This window comes from Pleurodeles waltl, chromosome 11, assembly GCF_031143425.1.
Source record: "Pleurodeles waltl isolate 20211129_DDA chromosome 11, aPleWal1.hap1.20221129, whole genome shotgun sequence".
NCBI classification, from domain to species: Eukaryota; Metazoa; Chordata; class Amphibia; order Caudata; family Salamandridae; genus Pleurodeles; species Pleurodeles waltl.
In genome coordinates, this window is record NC_090450.1 from 814,446,017 (window position 1) to 814,465,090 (window position 19,074).

General features: G+C 46.2%; 1 protein-coding gene across 1 annotated transcript in view; it reads right to left on the bottom strand.

The window, feature by feature from the left end:
• Positions 1-19,074, bottom strand: part of LOC138266157 (acyl-CoA dehydrogenase family member 11-like) — a 449,188-nt gene that overhangs the window by 35,242 nt on the left and 394,872 nt on the right. The window contains exon 14 of the mRNA XM_069214616.1: positions 10,983-11,049. Within this exon, the coding sequence (XP_069070717.1) occupies positions 10,983-11,049 (67 nt within the window). The remainder of the gene's footprint in view (positions 1-10,982; positions 11,050-19,074) is intronic.

Consider the following 19,074-nt stretch of genomic DNA (forward strand, 5'->3'; position numbering starts at 1 on the left):
TGCACCACTGCATTCTATGCCACTGTACTCTGCAGCACTCTATGCCAGTGGTTCCTAACCTTTTGACTTCTGTGGACCCCCCACTTTGTCATTACTGGAACCCGGGGACTCCACTGAATCATTATTGGAATTCAGTAACCCCCACCGAGTCATTAATGGAAGCCGGTGACCTAGGCCTATACATTGTCGATGATTAGAACTGCAAAATAATACACAAAAAGTACATAAGCAAGCATTCCATCAAACACATACACAAATGATAACACATTTTATTTAATTTACAAATAAAATAATAATAGGAAGGTTGGATCTTTTCTAAATTCAATTGAAGTCACCCATCGTCCATTGTATGTTGTGTTTGATGCACATGCACTGCTCCCGCAAATCAATGTGAGGATACTAATTTAATTTTTAGCCTCCAATTTCAAATTCATTGACAGTACATTTAACATTTTTGAATTGTACATTTATCCACTTTATTTATATGCACTTTATTAATCTGTTAATATTAGTTAATTTTCTAAGCAGTCAAGGACCCCCGGGGAGGCTTTGCGGACCAACAGTTTTCCCCAGACCACAGGTTTGGAACCACTGCTTTATGCCATTGCATGTGATGCCACTTTATATCATTGTGCTCTACATCACTGCACTCTATGCCACTCTGCACCACTGAACGGTATTCAAGACTGCACACTATGCTACTCTATACCACTCATCTCTACACCAATGCATTCTACACCACTACTCTATGCCACTCTAGTCTACTCTTTGCCACTGAACTCTACACCACTGTGCTCTATGCCACTCATCTCTGCACTCTATCCCACACCACTTTACCCTGCACCATCTTACTTTTAAACAATCTACTGTGCAACACTGCACTCCACACCACCCTGCACTGCTCCCCTTCATTGCAGTCTACACCACTGCAATCTACGCTGCATCACTTCACTCTACTCTGCACCACTCTATGCCAATGTACTCTACACCGCATTACTCAAAAGCTCTGCACTCTATACCACTTTACTCTGCACCACTGTATTTTATGCCACTTCATTCTAGGCCACTCTACTCTCTACAACACTCCATCCCATGATGCTCTACTACATTAAACTGTACTCTAGAGCACTCTAAGATACTACTCCACTCTACAACACCCTAAGCAACTCTCTCGAAACCACTCCATGCCACTTTACCCCCCTATATTCTATAACACACTACTTCACTCTACTTCACTGCACCACTTCACTCTGCACCACTCAAGGCCACTGTGCCATTCTACTCTGACACTATGCCACTCCTGTATATAAAAATTCACTTCGCTTTACACCACTCTACACCACCCCAGTATTCTCTGCACCATTCCACAACACTCTATGCCACCCCATTCTAACACTTTACTCCACACTATGCCCTTACACTTTACAATACATTACTCACTCCACAACACTATGCCACTCCAGTCTACGATACTCCAACCTACTCATCTCTACACCACCCCAGAACTCTTGAAGCCACTTCATAACACCCCACTCTACTCCACGACACTCTACTTCACTTCACTCCACACCACTAACTTTTAGCCTTGCTGAGCAGCTGCCAAGCTGATGTACAGCATGGCTAAAACCTACTGGCAAAGCCAATAGCTCTCGCATAGGCCAGACCTATTGGTTTGCCAATGGTTGTTTTCTTTAACACTTCAGCAGAATGCATGTTTTCTTGCTCTGTTCTTCACTTACTGCCCTTCATCTGATTTACAGCCGTTCATCAGGTGCTGCATGTTGCCCCTCTTCCACTACTCACAGCTTATTTAATGCTTGCTTTTCATCCCTGTTTGTTTTTGCTTTTTATTTATTCCCCTGCCTCAAGCTCCTCTGTTGCTACTCTTCCCGCTACCCATTGGCCATATGCATTTACTACTCCTATCATCCGCTCCTCCATTGCTCTCCTCCTGTCACAGTCCTTAATGAAAATGTCACTTACCCAGTGTACATCTGTTCGTGGCATCAGTCGCTGTAGATTCGCATGTTTTGCAATAGCTCGCCATCTGGTGTTGGGCCGGAGTGTTACAAGTCTTTTTTCTTCGAAGAAGTCTTTCGAGTCACGGGACCGAGTGACTCCTCCTTTTGTGTCCATTGCGCATGGGCGTCGACTCTATCCTCGATTGTTTTTCCCCGCAGAGGGTGAGGTAGGAGATGTATTGTAGTAATAGTGCCCATGCAATGGAGTGACTAAGTATGTACCTATATAAGGTTGAAATGATATATATACAAATAGTTGAAGGTAACTTCCGAACTGCTACAGGCTCCCGGGGAGGCGGGTGGGCACATGCGAATCTACAGCGACTGATGCCACGAACAGATGTACACTGGGTAAGTGACATTTTCAGTTCGATGGCATCTGTCGCTGTAGATACGCATGTTTTGCATAGACTAGTAAGCAGTTATCTCCCCAAAAGCGGTGGCTCAGCCTGTAGGAGTGGAAGTAGTCTGAAACAATGTTTTTAATACGGCTTGCCCTACTGTGGCTTGTTGTGCGGATAACACGTCTACACAGTAGTGCTTGGTGAATGTGTGAGGCGTAGACCATGTGGCTGCCTTACATATTTCTTGCATTGGGATGTTTCCTAGAAAGGCCATGGTAGCACCTTTCTTTCTGGTTGAGTGTGCCCTTGGTGTAATGGGCAGCTGTCGTTTAGCTTTAAGGTAGCAGATTTGGATGCATTTAACTATCCATCTGGCTATACCTTGTTTTGATATTGGGTTTCCTGCATGAGGTTTTTGGAATGCAATAAATAGTTGTTTAGTCTTTCTGATGTTTTTAGTTCTGTCAATGTAATACATTAGTGCTCTTTTGACATCTAATGTATGTAGTGCCCTCTCAGCTACGGAATCTGGCTGTGGGAAGAACACTGGAAGTTCCACTGTTTGATTTAAATGGAACGGTGAAATAACCTTTGGTAAAAATTTAGGATTAGTCCTTAGGACGACCTTATTCTTGTGTAGTTGTATAAAAGGTTCTTGTATTGTAAACGCCTGAATCTCGCTTACTCTTCTTAGGGAAGTAATGGCGATGAGGAATGCAACCTTCCAGGTTAGGAACTGTATTTCGCAGGAGTGCATGGGTTCAAAAGGTGGACCCATAAGTCTAGTGAGGACAACATTTAGGTTCCATGAAGGAACAGGTGGTGTTCTTGGTGGAATAATTCTTTTAAGGCCCTCCATGAATGCTTTAATGACTGGTATCCTATAAAGGGAAGTTGAATAGGTAATCTGCAGGTATGCAGATATTGCTGCAAGGTGTATTTTAATGGAAGAGAAAGCTAGGTTAGATTTTTGTAAGTGAAGCAAGTAACCCACTACCTCTTTTGGAGTTGCGTGTAATGGTTGGATTTGATTAATATGGCAGTAGCAAACAAACCTCTTCCATTTACTTGCATAGCAGTGCCTGGTGGATGGCCTTCTGGCTTGCTTTATGACTTCCATACACTCTTGTGTAAGTTGTAAGTGTCCGAATTCTAGGATTTCAGGAAACCAGATTGCTAGATTCAGCGATGCTGGATCTGGGTGCCTGATCTGTTGGTTGTGTTGAGTTAACAGATCCGGTCTGTTGGGCAGTTTGATGTGTGGTACTACTGATAGGTCTAGCAGCGTTGTGTACCAGGGTTGCCTTGCCCAAGTTGGTGCTATTAATATGAGTTTGAGTTTGTTTTGACTGAGTTTGTTTATCAGATAAGGAAGGAGAGGGAGAGGAGGAAAAGCGTAGGCAAATATCCCTGACCAGTTCATCCATAGGGCATTGCCCTGGGACTGCCTGTGTGGGTATCTGGGTGCGAAGTTTTGGCATTTTGCGTTTTCTTTTGTCGCAAACAAGTCTATCTGAGGTGTTCCCCAGATCTTGAAGTAAGTGTTCAGAGTTTGGGGGTGAATTTCCCATTCGTGGACCTGTTGGTGATCTCGAGAGAGATTGTCTGCGAGTTGATTCTGAATCCCTGGGATAAACTGTGCTATTAGGCGAATTTGGTTGTGAATTGCCCAATGCCATATCTTTTGTGCCAACCGGCTCAACTGCGTTGAGTGTGTTCCCCCTTGCTTGTTTAGATAGTACATTGTTGTCATGTTGTCTGTTTTGACGAAATTGTATGCTGTGTTGATCGAGGTGTGCTCCCCACCCTGTCATGGAAGCATCTGTTGTTATTACGTATTGTGGCACTGGGTCTTGGAAAGGCCGCCCTTTGTTTAAATTTATATTGTCCCACCATAGAAGCGAGAGGTAAGTTGGCGGTCTATTAACACCAGATCTAGAAGGTGACCCTGTGCTTGTGACCATTGTGATGCTAGGCACTGTTGTAAGGGCCTCATGTGCAGTCTTGCGTTCGGGACAATGGCTATGCATGAAGACATCATGCCTAGGAGTTGTAATATCATCTTTGCTTGTATCTTTTGTGTTGGATACATGCGTTGTATGATGTTGTTGAAGTTTTGAATTCTTTGTGGACTTGGAGTGGCTACTCCTTTTGTTGTGTTTATTATGGCTCCTAGGTACTGTTGTACTTTGCACGGCAGGATGTTTGATTTTGCGAAGTTGACGGTGAACCCCAGTTTGTAGAGGGTTTGTATGATTTGATTTGTGTGGTGTGAGCACTTTGATAACGAATGGGTCTTGATTAGCCAGTCGTCTAGATACGGGAATACATGTATTTGCTGCCTTCTGATGTGTGCAGCGACTACTGCTAGACATTTTGTAAAGACTCTTGGTGCTGTTGTTAAACCGAAAGGCAATACTTTGAATTGGTAATGTATTCCTTTGAATACAAACCTTAGGTATTTCCTGTGCGATGGATGTATTGGTATATGGAAATACGCGTCTTTGAGGTCTAAGGTTGTCATGTAGTCGTGTAGTTTGAGCAATGGTAGCACTTCTTGTAGTGTGACCATGTGAAAGTGGTCTGATTTGATGTATGTGTTTACTATCCTGAGGTCTAGGATTGGTCTTAGCGTCTTGTCCTTCTTTGGTATTAAGAAGTACAGTGAATAAACTCCTGTGTTTATTTGTGTGTTTGGTACTAATTCGATTGCATTCTTTTGCAATAGTGCTTGAACTTCTGTCTCCAGGAGCTCGGAATGATGTTGTGATAAATTTTGTGCTCTTGGTGGTATGTTTGGAGGGAATTGTAGAAATTCTATGCAATAACCATGTTGGATAATTGCTAGAACCCAAGTGTCTGTAGTGATTTCCTGCCATGCTTTGTAATAATGACCTATTCTTCCCCCCACTGGTGTTGTGTGGAGGGGATGAGTGACATGTGAGTCACTGCTTAGTTGCAGGGGTTTTGGGGCTTTGAAATTTTCCCCTATTCCTAGGGAATTGCCCTCCTCTGTATTGGCCCCGAAAGCCTCCCCTGTACTGTCCCTGGTAACTGGACGGTGTTGCCTGTGAGGTGCTGGCTTGTGTGGCCTGACCCCGAAACCCCCCTCTAAAGGGTGTCTTGCGGAAGGTGCCGTAGTTTCCTCTGCTCTGCGGGGAGTAGAGTGCGCCCATTGCTTTAGCAGTGTCCGTGTCCTTTTTAAGTTTTTCTATCGCTGTGTCCACTTCTGGACCGAACAGTTCTTTTTCATTGAAAGGCATATTGAGAACTGCCTGCTGTATCTCTGGTTTAAACCCAGACGTTCGTAGCCATGCATGCCTTCTGATGGTCACGGATGTATTAATTGTCCTTGCAGCTGTGTCTGCTGCGTCCATGGAGGAGCGTATCTGGTTGTTTGAAATGTTTTGACCTTCCTCAACCACTTGCTTTGCCCTTTTTTGTAGGTCTTTGGGTAGATGTTCAATGAGGTGTTGCATCTCATCCCAATGGGCTCTGTCATAGCGCGCAAGTAGTGCTTGAGAGTTGGCGATGCGCCACTGGTTTGCAGCCTGTGCTGCGACTCTCTTTCCAGCTGCGTCGAACTTGCGGCTTTCCTTATCCGGGGGTGGTGCATCCCCAGATGTGTGGGAGTTGGCCCTTTTCCTAGCTGCTCCTACAACGACGGAATCTGGTGGCAGCTGTGCAGTGATGAAAACAGGGTCTGTAGGGGGCGCCTTATACTTTTTTCCCCACTCTTGGTGTGATTGCCCTACTTTTGACCGGCTCCTTAAAAATTTATTTTGCGTGCCGGAGCATACCAGGGAGCATAGGCAGGCTTTGGTAGGAGCTGTGGGTGGAGGAGAGGGTGTTGAATAAAAAGTCATCCTCGACCTGTTCTGAGTGGAGGCTTACATTGTGAAATTGTGCTGCTCTAGCCACCACTTGAGAATACGCAGTGCTGTCTTCTGGTGGAGATGGCTTCGTAGGGTATGCCTCCGGGCTGTTATCTGACACTGGGGCGTCGTATAAGTCCCATGCGTCCTGATCCTGGTCACCCTGGCTCATGGTGGTGTGAGCTGGGGAATGTGATGGAGTTTGTGCTGGTGAGACGTGAATTACAGGTGGAGGAGAGGGTGGTGGAGTAACCTTTTTCACCACCTTTGTTTGTGGTGTTTGTTCAGTTTGGAACTCCAGTCTTCTCTTTCTTCTAATAGGGGGAAGGGTGCTTATTTTCCCTGTTCCCTCCTGTATGAAGATACGCTTTTGCGTATGGTCTACATCGGTAGATTGCAGCTCTTCCTCGAACCTATGCTTTCGCATTTGGGAGGTTAGTGAATGCTCCTCTGTATAAGAGCCTGAAACTGGGTCGGTTGCAGGTTGTTTTGGCACCGAAACCCTGTCTGCATCTTTTTTCGGCTCCGAGCTGACTTTTCTTTTTTTCGGGGCCGAAACCTCTCGGCGTCGATCTTCGTCGGTGCCGCTGTCTCGGCGTCGAGCCGTGTCTACACCGCTATCTCGGTGTCGATGCTTGTCTCCAGCACTTTCTCGGTCCCGAGAAGGCTGCGTACCGGTGTCTCGACCGGAGTCGGACTGTCTCGGCACTGTTTGGGCCTTTTTCGGTGCCGACGGTCGGTCACCGAATTTATGGGTCGAGCCATGGCCTGGTGGCAGTGGCGTCCCCTGGGCCTTGTCAATCTTCTTATGTGTTGTTTTCGACGTCTTACTCACGGTTTGTGGGTCATCGAATTCCTCGGAGTCCGATTCGTGGATCGAGAAGGTACCTTCCTCTTCTTGTTCCTCGAACTCTCGGTGGGCTGTCGGCGCGGACGCCATTTGAAGTCTTCTGGCTCGACGTCTCGGAGTGTTTTTCGGGACCGGAACGCACGACAGGCCTCGCAGGTGTCTTCACTGTGCTCAGGTGACAGGCACAGGTTACAGACCAAGTGTTGGTCTGTATAGGGGTACTTGTTGTGGCATTTGGGACAGAAACGGAACGGGGTCCGTTCCATCGGCGTTCTTCAGCACGCGGTCGGGCCGACCAGGCCCCGACGGGGGATCGAAAAACTACCCCGAAGGGCACCGGAGCTCTTCGATCTTCGATGCGGTGTTGAATCTAACTACGCCGATCCCGAAGCAACAATACCGACGAAAATCTTCCGAATTTAGCTATCTTTCCGTTCCGAAACTCGGAGCGACAGGAACACGTCCGAACCCGATGGCGGAAAAAAAACAATCGAGGATAGAGTCGACGCCCATGCGCAATGGACACAAAAGGAGGAGTCACTCGGTCCCGTGACTCGAAAGACTTCTTCGAAGAAAAAAAACTTGTAACACTCCGGCCCAACACCAGATGGCGAGCTATTGCAAAACATGCGTATCTACAGCGACAGATGCCATCGAACAAAATATTTTCACTTTTTTTTACGGTCTAGCAGCTCCTATTTGCTGGCTGGCCCGCTCTGTTTTCAACAGCTTTTTACTACATATTTTGATATTTACCTTCCCTCCAAGTGGAGTTCTCATCTTGCAACTGTACACAAAACAATAAATAAAACAGTGGCCCGTTTCATGCAGTATCGACGTGTATGTATGCATGATGATGCAAGCATGCATATGTCATCCTTCTTGGCCACCGTATTATGATTTGCACACACGGCATTGGCACGCTCATCATTTCACTCTTTTTCTATTGTTCCCAGTACTGCAGACCATTGGCAAAAAAACATTGTCAAGCCCGTTTGGTTGCAAATGTGACACCTATTGGCTTTGCCAGTGTTTGTTTTTTATAGCGGTAATCTGCTCTTCCAACAAACTAATAAAACTGTGGATTTCTTAACTTCCTGGTTATGTCCAACAAGATGTATCCATTACTACTCAAGATCATCCTAGAATAATATAATACATACCCCCTACCGAAATTGCAGTACAGTAATGCAGTTAGAACCAATCGTAGGGTAATACATCCTCAAATCCTCATTGATTAGTACAGTCCCCATACTAAAGGTATCCTGGGATTATCCTTGAGTAGTGGAGCCTCATTCTGCACTCATCTCAAGATCATTCTGTAGTAATACAGGCCCATCTTGAAATACTCATAAGATCATCCTGGAGTATTGCAACCTAATCCTGAAATCATCATGGGATCATCCCACAGTAGTAAAGGATCATCACTGGTTTTCCACTGAAGTAATCAGGAATCCATCCTAGTGTAATACAGCTTAATCCCCAAATCATCCTGGGATCATCCTGTAGTAGTTAAAGATCATCACATGTTTTCCACTGAAGTAATCAGGAACTAATCATGGAGTAATTTCTCTGATGACTTTAGAGTCATCTCATTTAAATATGTTGCCCTATACACATACTTCAGGAAGACCTGTGGTGACTTCCCCAGATAATTACATGAATGGCCCAGCTGAAGTGATCAGATGACTCCCGAATGACTCCAGGATGATCTTCCTTTTTGACCTGGGTTATTACTTTTACCACTAATCTGGGCTATGACATTCCTGAAGGTATCCTACTACTAGCCCAAGTTCTCTCATACTCACATGACATGGTGACTATGCCATCTATAAGTGGGATAAGAAGCTGGTCCTCAAAGCTATTGCTGTCCCCCAAAGAAATTACTGGCATTAATATGCAAGAACACATCCTCACTAGTTAACACTTCTTTTCCCGTCCATCAATCAAGGTAGATTATAGCCTGTTGACCATGTTTTTCCAAATCATGGGAACGCTACAACCAAGAGTCCCTTATTTCTTAAGCTTTTTGCTTTTTTCAAACTATAGCACAAGCCTTTTCTTGATGGGGTAGTCTATGCACAAAGGCTTTGCTTCAAACTAAGTTTTGCCACACTTTGCAATAGCTGATCTGTTCAAATACTGGGTTATCCTATATGGTAAACAACCAAAAGATCCAGTTACGCTCACTGCATACTACAGTCAAGACAAGCTATCTAAAGAACAGTTCTCTCATACAGAAATCTACTTTTGTTTTGAACTGAAAGAATCCACAGGTAACTGCAAGAGTTCAGACACTGAGCACAGCACCAAACTTTGCAAACCCCAGTGCAGTATTGATGCTTCCTATTTAGTGCTTCCAAACAAAGATGTAAAGTACACACACTTTAGTTGCAAGAACCTACAGGAAAGGGGAAAGTATTGCAATGCACAACCGTTTCTTTCTACGGCAAAAATAAAATCTGGATCCAGTTGGCACTGTCCAGAGATGAAGCAATCACTCCTATGAGAACAAACTTTTCAGCGCTTTGGAAACTCAGCTGCATTGTGGTCTAGAGTACAACTCCCTTTCTTTTCTTGGCATAGGAGTCCCAGCCACATAGCATCATGAGGTAGAGCAAGGCGTCTACTCTGAGAATATCTTATCAGGTTAAGTCTCTCCAGATCAGTGCGACTAAGGAGCCACCAGAGGCTCATGTCTACGTCCTCCTGCAAGTGCTAGTCACAGGACAAGTTCCTCCTGCTCCACCCCTTCATCTCTTGTAAAGACCTCTATTAGTAACTGCTGAGGCTACCTCCTGCCTAATAAAAGTGAGGGATGAGACACTGCGAGCACGAAACACCCCTGGAAGCTGTCAAAATTCTGAGCAGGGACAAATTACTTCTACATGTCAGGTATTATTATGTAACAGGCAGCAATAGACAGCAAAGGGGGCCCTACAGGGGGATAGCAGCAAAAGTAGATTAAGGTGTTGGCACTTCAGTACTAGACTAGAAGAGTAAATGGTCTTACACATTGAAAAATTGAAAATTTGTGGGACAGGAGGTTGGCCCTGAGAAGAGTGTGGGGAGTGACTGGAGCTAAGAAAGTGACAAAGGCTGTAAACGTCAGCACCAGCAGGAGTGGAAATTAAGAACTAAAGCATCAAGGACAGATAAATCTACTGTACAGCCCAAGATTGAAGAACTCAATTAATGTTATCTCAGACATCTGCTAATAGTCATTAAAACAAAAATTTGGGGGGATTTCAGAAGTGCAGAACCTTTGAATCCTTTTGTGAGTCTCCAATCAGTGCTGTTGAACTAGCTAGTTGCTGATGGGAAGAGGGCTACTAGCTGGACAAACACATCCCAAAGCATGCCAAGGTAGAACACAAATCTTTACTGCTGGAGACCTTTTCCTTCTATGAGCTCCCTCAACAGGAGTGCTTGGTCCATGCAAGTGATAATTAAAGAACCATTGCTGGTCGGTCATATCGCACAGGGTAGTAATGCCTTGGTTCTCAATGACTAACGTGCTTAGAGATGCTTTCCACTAGTGCTGGAGAACTTTAAAAAAATGTGTCTTGGTTGAGGATCCCATAGTAGCAGTAGACTAATGTACACACAAAGATGAATCCTGTGGTCTGTTACCACAGATAAAAGTCATTTTTTATTTCGTAATGCAGGAAGGGTTCTGGTCATAAAATATCAGGGGATGGGGATTTGATAACTGTGCATGAAGTGTTATTTTAATTTAAAACATGGGCTCAGGGTTCCTGCTACACTCATTAAACAGGGCTGGTTGCTACTGTCATAACACTGTGGTAGTTTCCTGTGCTTTTTGATGATCCTGTCTGTATGCTCTGTGTACATACATCCATAGTAAGATGAGGAAGAAAACACTGCTTACCTCTGAGCGCTGTAAATGTCTGTATTAGATGACCTTTCCCAGGCTGCATGTTCTAACAAAAGGGATCCTGCAAGCAGAAACAATTACCATAGCTTACAACCATTCTGACCAAAGAACATAATAGTCTGCATTAAAGTAAGTAAAAGGAATACAGAGGAAAAGATAAAACTTAGAAGAATGGGCAAACAAAAACGAACTAAAGAAGTAATGGGAAAGGGAACAAAAAGATGGAAAAAATATATATTCCAATATTAAATCTGTGTGCAGCCAGTAAAAAGTGTGCAAATCAGATATAATCCCAGATTTGAGAGTGTATGAGGTGTAGGAATTTGATTGGAGCAGATAGATGGAGGAAACAACTGCTGCCTCACCACCACTGCATTCCTTGATCTTTCTTGACATACAACGCAATACAATAGTTTTTCATACAAATTCTACATTTTAGTCAGTGTTTTTCTTAAAGTTCACCACACATCACTAATGGGTAATAATTAGGTGCTCCAGAAGGACAGAGGAGATCAGGAGGAAGAATGCCCCGAAAGTATGAATGCAGGCTCAGATATGCCACCCACAACATGGTTGCGCGGCAGAAGCATTACTGGATCACAGAAAAACGTTGCTTACCTTGTAACGTACCAAGTTCTGTTTATCATAAGACATAACTGTCCCAGAATGATGAGTGGGATTACGGTATTGACCAATAACAAAAAAATCAACACACAGAGTGTTCTAGTGCCTACTCACATAGGCCGGGTGATAAATCAGCCTACATAAAAGGATGCGACCACTTTTGGCAGAAAAAAAGGTCCTCGTGCGAAGCTCCACTTTGTCAGAAAATATAGATAGGTAGGGTGCCTTAGGTAAGGCCTACAGCTCAGTCACTCAGTGGACAGATGTAATTGCTACAAGGAAGGTTGTTTTCAGAGTTAGAAGCCTGAGGGGACAATTGTGAAGAGGCTCGAATGGATCACACACCAAAAATGTAAGTACCAAATTAAGATCCCACTGGGGCATAACGAATGGAGAGGGAGGAAAGAGATGAGTAAGAGCTTTGAGGAACCTATGTACAATAGGAGAATTAAACAAGGATGCTTCATCAGACAACCTCAAGAAAGCAGAAATGCAGATGAATAGCCGTTAAGAGTATCCAAGGCAGAGACCTGCTGGGAAAGGGAAAGAATAAAAAGTAAAACCTCAGAGAGAGGGGCAGAAAGCGGATCAAGAGATTTTTATACACACCAAATCACAAATTTCTTCCAACGCCAGGCGTGTACTGTCTTGGTGGGGGGGATGCCTAGCTGCCAAGATTATGTTACAGACTTCTGAAGGAAGGTCAAAAGCTGTTGACTGCCGGTGCTCAATCTCCTCGCAAGAAGGCGGAGAGTGGACAGGTTTGAGTGAAGAACCCGCCCATGCTGCTGTGACAGAAGATCCTCTTGAAGGGGCAGTCTGATCTGAGGATTGAAGGACATGCTCAGTAGCTCGGGATACCAGACTCTTCATGCCCAGTCCGGGGCCACAAGGATGACTTCGGCCCAATTGTTCCTGATCTTCTTGATGAACTCTGGGCAGGAGTGCTATGGGCTGAAAAGCATACAGGAGGCCTGAGTTCCACTTGAGTTGAAAAGCGTCTCAGAGTGAGAGCCGACTTGGAAACTCCAGCGCACAAAACTACTGACAATGGACGTTCCTGGTGGAGGCAAACAGATCTAACCTAGGCTCTCCCCACTGCTGAAAGAGACCTTGCGCAGTCTCTGGATGGAAATGCAATTTGTGATTCACTAGGCATGTGTGGCTGAGTTTGTCAGCTCTGGTGTTCAAAGGGCCCACCAGGTGTTGAATCACCAGGGATATGCCCTACTGTTCCAGGCATTTCCAGAGGTGCAAAGCCTCTTGACAAAGGGTCCATGACCCCACCCCACCCTGTTTGTTGCAGTACCACATGGCGGGGATGTTGTCCATAAACTCCTGCACTAGCCTTCCTTGATGGAAGGTAGAAAGGCTTTCAACGTCAGTTGGATCACCCAGAACTCTGGCAGACAGATGTGGAGTCTGGATTCCGCCAGAGACCAGAGTCATCTGATCTCCACCTCTCCCAAATGGCTTACCCACCCCAGGAGTGACGCATATGTCACTACTGTGAGATCTGGTTAGGGAAGAGAGAGGGATCTACCTCTGAGCCAAACGTGATTTGTTAACCACCACTGCAGATCTTTCACAGTTCCCTCCAAGATCTGGACCATGTCGGAGAGATTCCCTTGATGCTGCACCCACTGGAACTTCACTTCCCACTGCAGAGCCTGCATTTGCCATGTGGCATCTGTCACCAGGAGGGTGCAGGAGGCCATGAGTCCCAACAGCCTCAGAGTCAGTCTCCCAAAATCCAGGAAAGATCCTAAAAGATCGGTGTCATAGTCTGAATATCATGGACTTGCAGCTCAGGAGGATAGACCCGAACTGCACCATGTCCAAAGCGCTCTGATGAAAGGGAGCATTTGACAGGGAGTCAGGTGTAACTTCAGCACTTTTATAGTGAACCCCAGCGAATGCAGGAGGTTCGCCGTAGTCTGGAGATGGGAGACGACAGCTTGGGGTGAGCTTGCCTTCAACAGCCAGTCATCGAGATAGACTAACAACACTGATCTCTGCAGATGAGCTGCAACCACCGCCATCATCTTGGTGAATACCCGAGGGGCTCTGGTAAGGCCAAACGGAAGCATGGTGAACTGAAAGTGCTTGTGGCCTACCGTGAACCGCAGGTAACGTCACTGGACAGTCCAACACTACTATCCCTGGTCCAGGGCAGACAAGACGTGAGCCAATTTGAGCATTTTTAACTTCTTCTCGAGGATGAGATTGAGGGCCTGGTGGTCTAAAATAGAGCGATGACCCTTTTTCTTTTTGGGATCCAGAAAGGAGCGTGAATAATAACCACGGCCTACTTATGGAACCGGAACCCACTCTATGGCTCCCTTGGCCAGGAGAGCAGCAACTTCCTCACAGAGAAGGGACAGATGACCCTAAGTTATTCGGTGGTAAGATGGTGGCATGGAGGAAGAGGTAGTCTTGAAGGGGAGGGAGTAGCCCTTTCAGACAATCTGAAAAATCCCACCTGTCCGAAGTTATGGACTGCCACTGGGGGAGGGTTATGGCGAATCCTGCTGCCAACTGGGTGTCCTTGGTGGTACAGAGGCAGACTAGGAGGGTCTAGAAGTTGCTTCAGATGGGTTGCAGCACACTGACCAGACCTCTAGCCACTTGATCCACGAGGTCAGTGGATACTGTGGCCACGTCAAGGCTGGGCAGCATGTGTGGCGCAGTGGTTAGGCGGAAACTGGCACAGCTGGTGGTGCCTTCCCTAGCCACGAAAGGGGCCACTGCAAGGCCCAAGGACCCAGCCGTACCCAAGAGTCCTTAAAATGCTTGCGCACCGAATCTGCCTTGTCTCCGAATGCCATCAAAGGGCATGTCCATAAGGGAAGCTTGGACAGTCCCTGAAATGCCAGATGTTCTCAGACAGGCATGGCACCTGAGGGCCACTGTCTTGGAAACTACTCTGCCTAGCTAGTCGGTCGAGTCAAGTCCGCAACAAATTGTGAACTTTGCTGCTTCTCTCCCATAGCAACAGCCTTAGAGAGTACAGCCCGGGCCTCCTCCGGGACCTATGGCAGCACTTGTGCAACAGTGTCCCACAAAGTGTGGGAATAACAGCCCAAAAGGCATGTGGGGTTCACAGACTGTAATGTCAGGCTGGCGGAAGAAAATATCTTCTTTACGAAGTAGTGCAGCCTTGTGGATTCCCTTTCCGGGGTAGGGAATGTGCCTTGGGAAGTGGAGGCTTGGACCACCAAGTTCTCAGGGGTAGGGTGTTGCCTGAGGAAACTTGGTTCCCTGGGAGCAGGGCGATGGCAGTGGGCAATTATCCTGTTCACAGGAGCCCCTGTGCTGGGTTTGGACCAGGTGCCCAAAAGGACGTCTGTAATTTCATCATTAAATGAGAGGAGGGGTTCAGATGGGGAAACTTGGTTGTGGCACTTCTATCAAGCTCTTAGTCTTGACTGCCACTGAGGGTAGTTGAAGGTCTAGGACCACAGCTGCCCTCTGTACCACCATAGCATAGGAAGCTCTGCCTCCATAGTCACAGGAGGGGAGAAAGAATTCCATTATACGGAGAAGTGTCTACTCCACTGGTTTCACCCAGATCCTCACACCAGTCCATTTCTTCCTCATAAAGTTGGCATTCTAAAGTGTCCAGCGACTCCCACCCAGTCCTCCATGAGGCCTAGCCCAAGGAAATAAGGATACAACCTAGGCAAGGCTCCTATTGGGGCCGCGCAACGCCCACCCTGCTCTGTGTGGACATCAAGGATGACAATGGGGATGGCGTCGTTAGTGGGTGCCGGTGGGAACATATACATCGGGATCAGCACCAGTGAAGGTCAAGATGGGATGACCAGTGCCAGTCCAGATCCAGGACTGGATCCATGGGGCCCCATGAGCGCCGAGGCCGCCGGCGTAGAACCCAATGGGGCCCCCTCAAATCCTGATGGATCCCCCTCCAAACCCATGGGGCCCGAAGGTGCATCAACAGGGTCAGATTGCCCAAAATGAGGCCCATGGACTCATAACATTCTTGTAATTGGGGAGGCGCAGAGTCGGCCCAGGTGCAGGTTCCAAAGAACGCAGCCTAGAATAACGATGCTCTGTCATCGCATTGGCTGACGGATGAGGAGAAGTCAAAGACCTCATCGGCTGCTTACTTTTTTTTATTGTGCCTCAATTTACCCGATCGCTCCAAAGACTTTTAGTGGGATGACGACGACTTCAGAGTCTGCGACCAGTTCTGGGACTGTCGAAAAAGGGCAGTCAAAAATGACTGAGGGGTAGCTCTTCTTCAGATCAGCGCAAGTTGTTATGCAGGAAGAAAAGAACTGACATTGGTGTACCTGGGTGGCACCTATAAAGATAAAGCAACGTCATTTCCAGTGTACACAACACCAACGACGTGCGCAGAGCCGATCAACACCCCTACCGGCACGCAGGGGTACTGCTCACTAAAAACTTTCCGGATCCAGTCTGATGCCTGGTGATAATTCACAGGAAGTGTATGTGCATCTAGACGTCTGTATGAGACCTGGGACTTCATGCTCAGTTTGTTGAATGGGATTATGCCAAGGTTTCTGGCATGGTCGGTTGGTTTGGGTGATGGTCCTAGTTCAAAGAGCGACCAGGACTAGTTCCAAGGGGTGGTGTTGTTGCAGAAGATCAGCACTTCTGTTTTGCCTGTGTTGAGCTTCAGGCAGTTGTCCTTCATCCAGTTGGAGATGCTTATCAAGCACCTGTGGAAGTTGGTTCTTGTGTTGGCGGGATCTTCTGAGAACGAGGGGAAGAGCTGGGTGTTATCTGTTTAGAATATGATGTTTAGTCCGTGGGATCTAACAATGTTGGCCAAGAGCATCATGTAGGTGTTGAAGAAGGTAAGGCTGAGGGAGGATATTTGAGGGTCACTGCAGATGATGTCCTTGGGTAAGGAGGTGAAAGGAGGTAGGCAAAACTCTTCTGCATTATTCTGGTGAGGAAGGAAGCGCATTTTCCTAAGATACTGATGTGATGCGGTCTTCTGATCAGGGTGTGATGAGATACGGTGTCAAAGGCTGCTGAGAGGTCGAGAACGATCAGTGACGCATTTTCTCCCCAGACAAGGATCGTGTCAAGGATGTCATTGGTGGCTGCGCTCAAGGCAGTCATGGTGCTGTGGGTGGTGGGGAATCCAGAATGGGAGGTGTCTAAGAGAAGGTTCTGCTCCAGATATTTCATGAGTTGTCGGTTGATGGCTTTTTCCAGGACTTTGGCGGGGAAAGGGAGAAGGGAAATGGGGCGCTAGTTTTTGAGTTAACTCGGGTCAGCAAATGGTTTCTTGAGGATTGGTTAAACTTCTGCATGTTTCTAGACTTTAGGAAAGGTGGCTGTGGCAAGTGAGGAGTTGAAGAGGGTGGTGAGCTCGCTGATGATTCTGCGGCTTCCGAGGTTGAAGATGTGGAGAGGGCAGGGGTCCATGGGGGCTCCTGAGTGAACGGAGTTCATTATGGTGGTGGTGTCCTGGGAGGTGAGCTGGTCCCATGAGGTATATTTGTGATACATGTTGATTTCGGTGAGTGCGTGAAGGTGAAGGAAGTTTAAGAGCTTGTGCTGGGGTTCAAAGTTTTTATAGATGGTGGTGATCTTGCCATGAAAAAAGTCAGCAAGTCTGTCACATAGTTCTCGGGAGGGGTGATGCTGTTTTCTGTGGCTGTGAAGAGCTCTCCATCGATGTTGAAAAGCTCTTTTCTGTGGTTGGAACTGGACTTGATGCGGTCAGGTAGGCCTTCCTCTTTGTCTCTCTTAGTAGCCGGTGGTAGAGGTTGAGGGAGGTCTGGAACGTGGGTCTGTCCAAAGTGTCCTTTTTTGTGTGCCATCTTCTTTTCAGTTGCTTGCAGTGGTGTTTTGCTGTTCTCACTTCCTTGTTGTACCGTCTTGCCAGCCTGGTAGATCTCGTGTGTGTGCTGGTCTCGATGATGTTGGCACAATAGGTGATCCAGGAGTTGAAGTTTTTGACAGCTTGGTCCAGGTTCCGGGTGTGATGCCGTGGTAGGGTATGATGAGTTGAGGGTGTCGGCCATTGGTGCTCTGAAACTTTGCTCCAGCTGCAAAGGGGGCATTGGGTGGCTCGGCAGTGTAGGTGGGGAGGCTGGAGATGTTGAAGTGTACAATGGAGTGGTCCGTCCAAGTGAGTTCAGTGACTTGGCTGTACTTGACCCAGTGTGTGTCCTGCATTATGGGTGGGGTCAGTGACGAGATGGGTGAGTTTGATGTTATTCATGTTGTCGAGGAGGCTTGCGGTGTTGGTGGCATTGACGGTACTGAGGTAGAAATTCAGATCTCCGAGGAAGATGTAGTCTTTGGAGTCAATGGACAAAGGGGCAATGAAGTCCGGGTTGACGATGTAGAAGCTAGGGGGTGGTCTGTAGGCCTCTGAAGGTGGATTTACCTTCTGTTTGTAGTTTAATGTTGAGGTGTTCCACGATCTGGATGGCGTCTTATGTCTCACTGGTGCAGTGGATGTTTTCTTTGTGCATGATGGCAATCCCTCCTCTGGGTTTGTTGGTGCGGTCTGAGTGTGTGACTTTGTATCTGTCGGGTGTTGCTGTAGCAATGTTAGGAGTGGACGCCAGTGTGAACCACATCACATTCAGAAGATGACGTTGGGAGTGAGGATGGTGATGAGGTCCCAGATCTCTGTGGTGTGTATGCAAAGCGAGCGTGTTTTGAGGAGGAGGCATAGTTTAAATGCACTTAAATGTGATATTCCATGCTTTATGTGTGACACTGTGTAAAACATATGTGATTTAAACCATGAAAGAAAATCCCTGTAACAAAAACTAATTTGACATTTAAAAAAATAAAAAATAATAGTGTATGTTCAATACAGAGTGGTCCACACTTAGAATAATCTCTGGAAAAAGTGGAGCATAACCTGAAAGTGAAAGTATGCTGTATATTTAAGTTATTTGAATGGTCTTAGATAGATTAAGGTTTGTGCTTGAAATACAACAATTTTGTACATTATTTAGAATTAGTACATTTTGTTTCCAAATGTTGGAGTCTGTCTACAATCCTGTAGGGTAGTGGTGCACATTTTGCAAACCTATATAAGGCATCATTAATGTCGATTACAACTTTATACTTTTAGAGCTGTCTTATCTAAACGATACATCTTATAACATGGTCCATTTTACAGGCCACTCCTCAAAGATCATATGCCAAACCTCCAAATAAAGAGTACATGTTGCCTTTGTGCGCAGATTTGACGTTTTTGGAACCAGTAAGAATTTTGACACAATTGTTCACCTACATCAAGTTTTATTCCTCAAACGTGGACTTTTGACAAAATGGCAACCATACATGGAATCATCTGGGCAGGACGCAGAAGATAATACTGGCCTGTCACACACAATAGGCAGTTCATGAGATGAGAAATCGGTGCATACTGGCAGGCAATGTTTGCAACACACCTGTTCTCAACAATGCAAAAGTGTGTCGGTCCTGAGTCTGT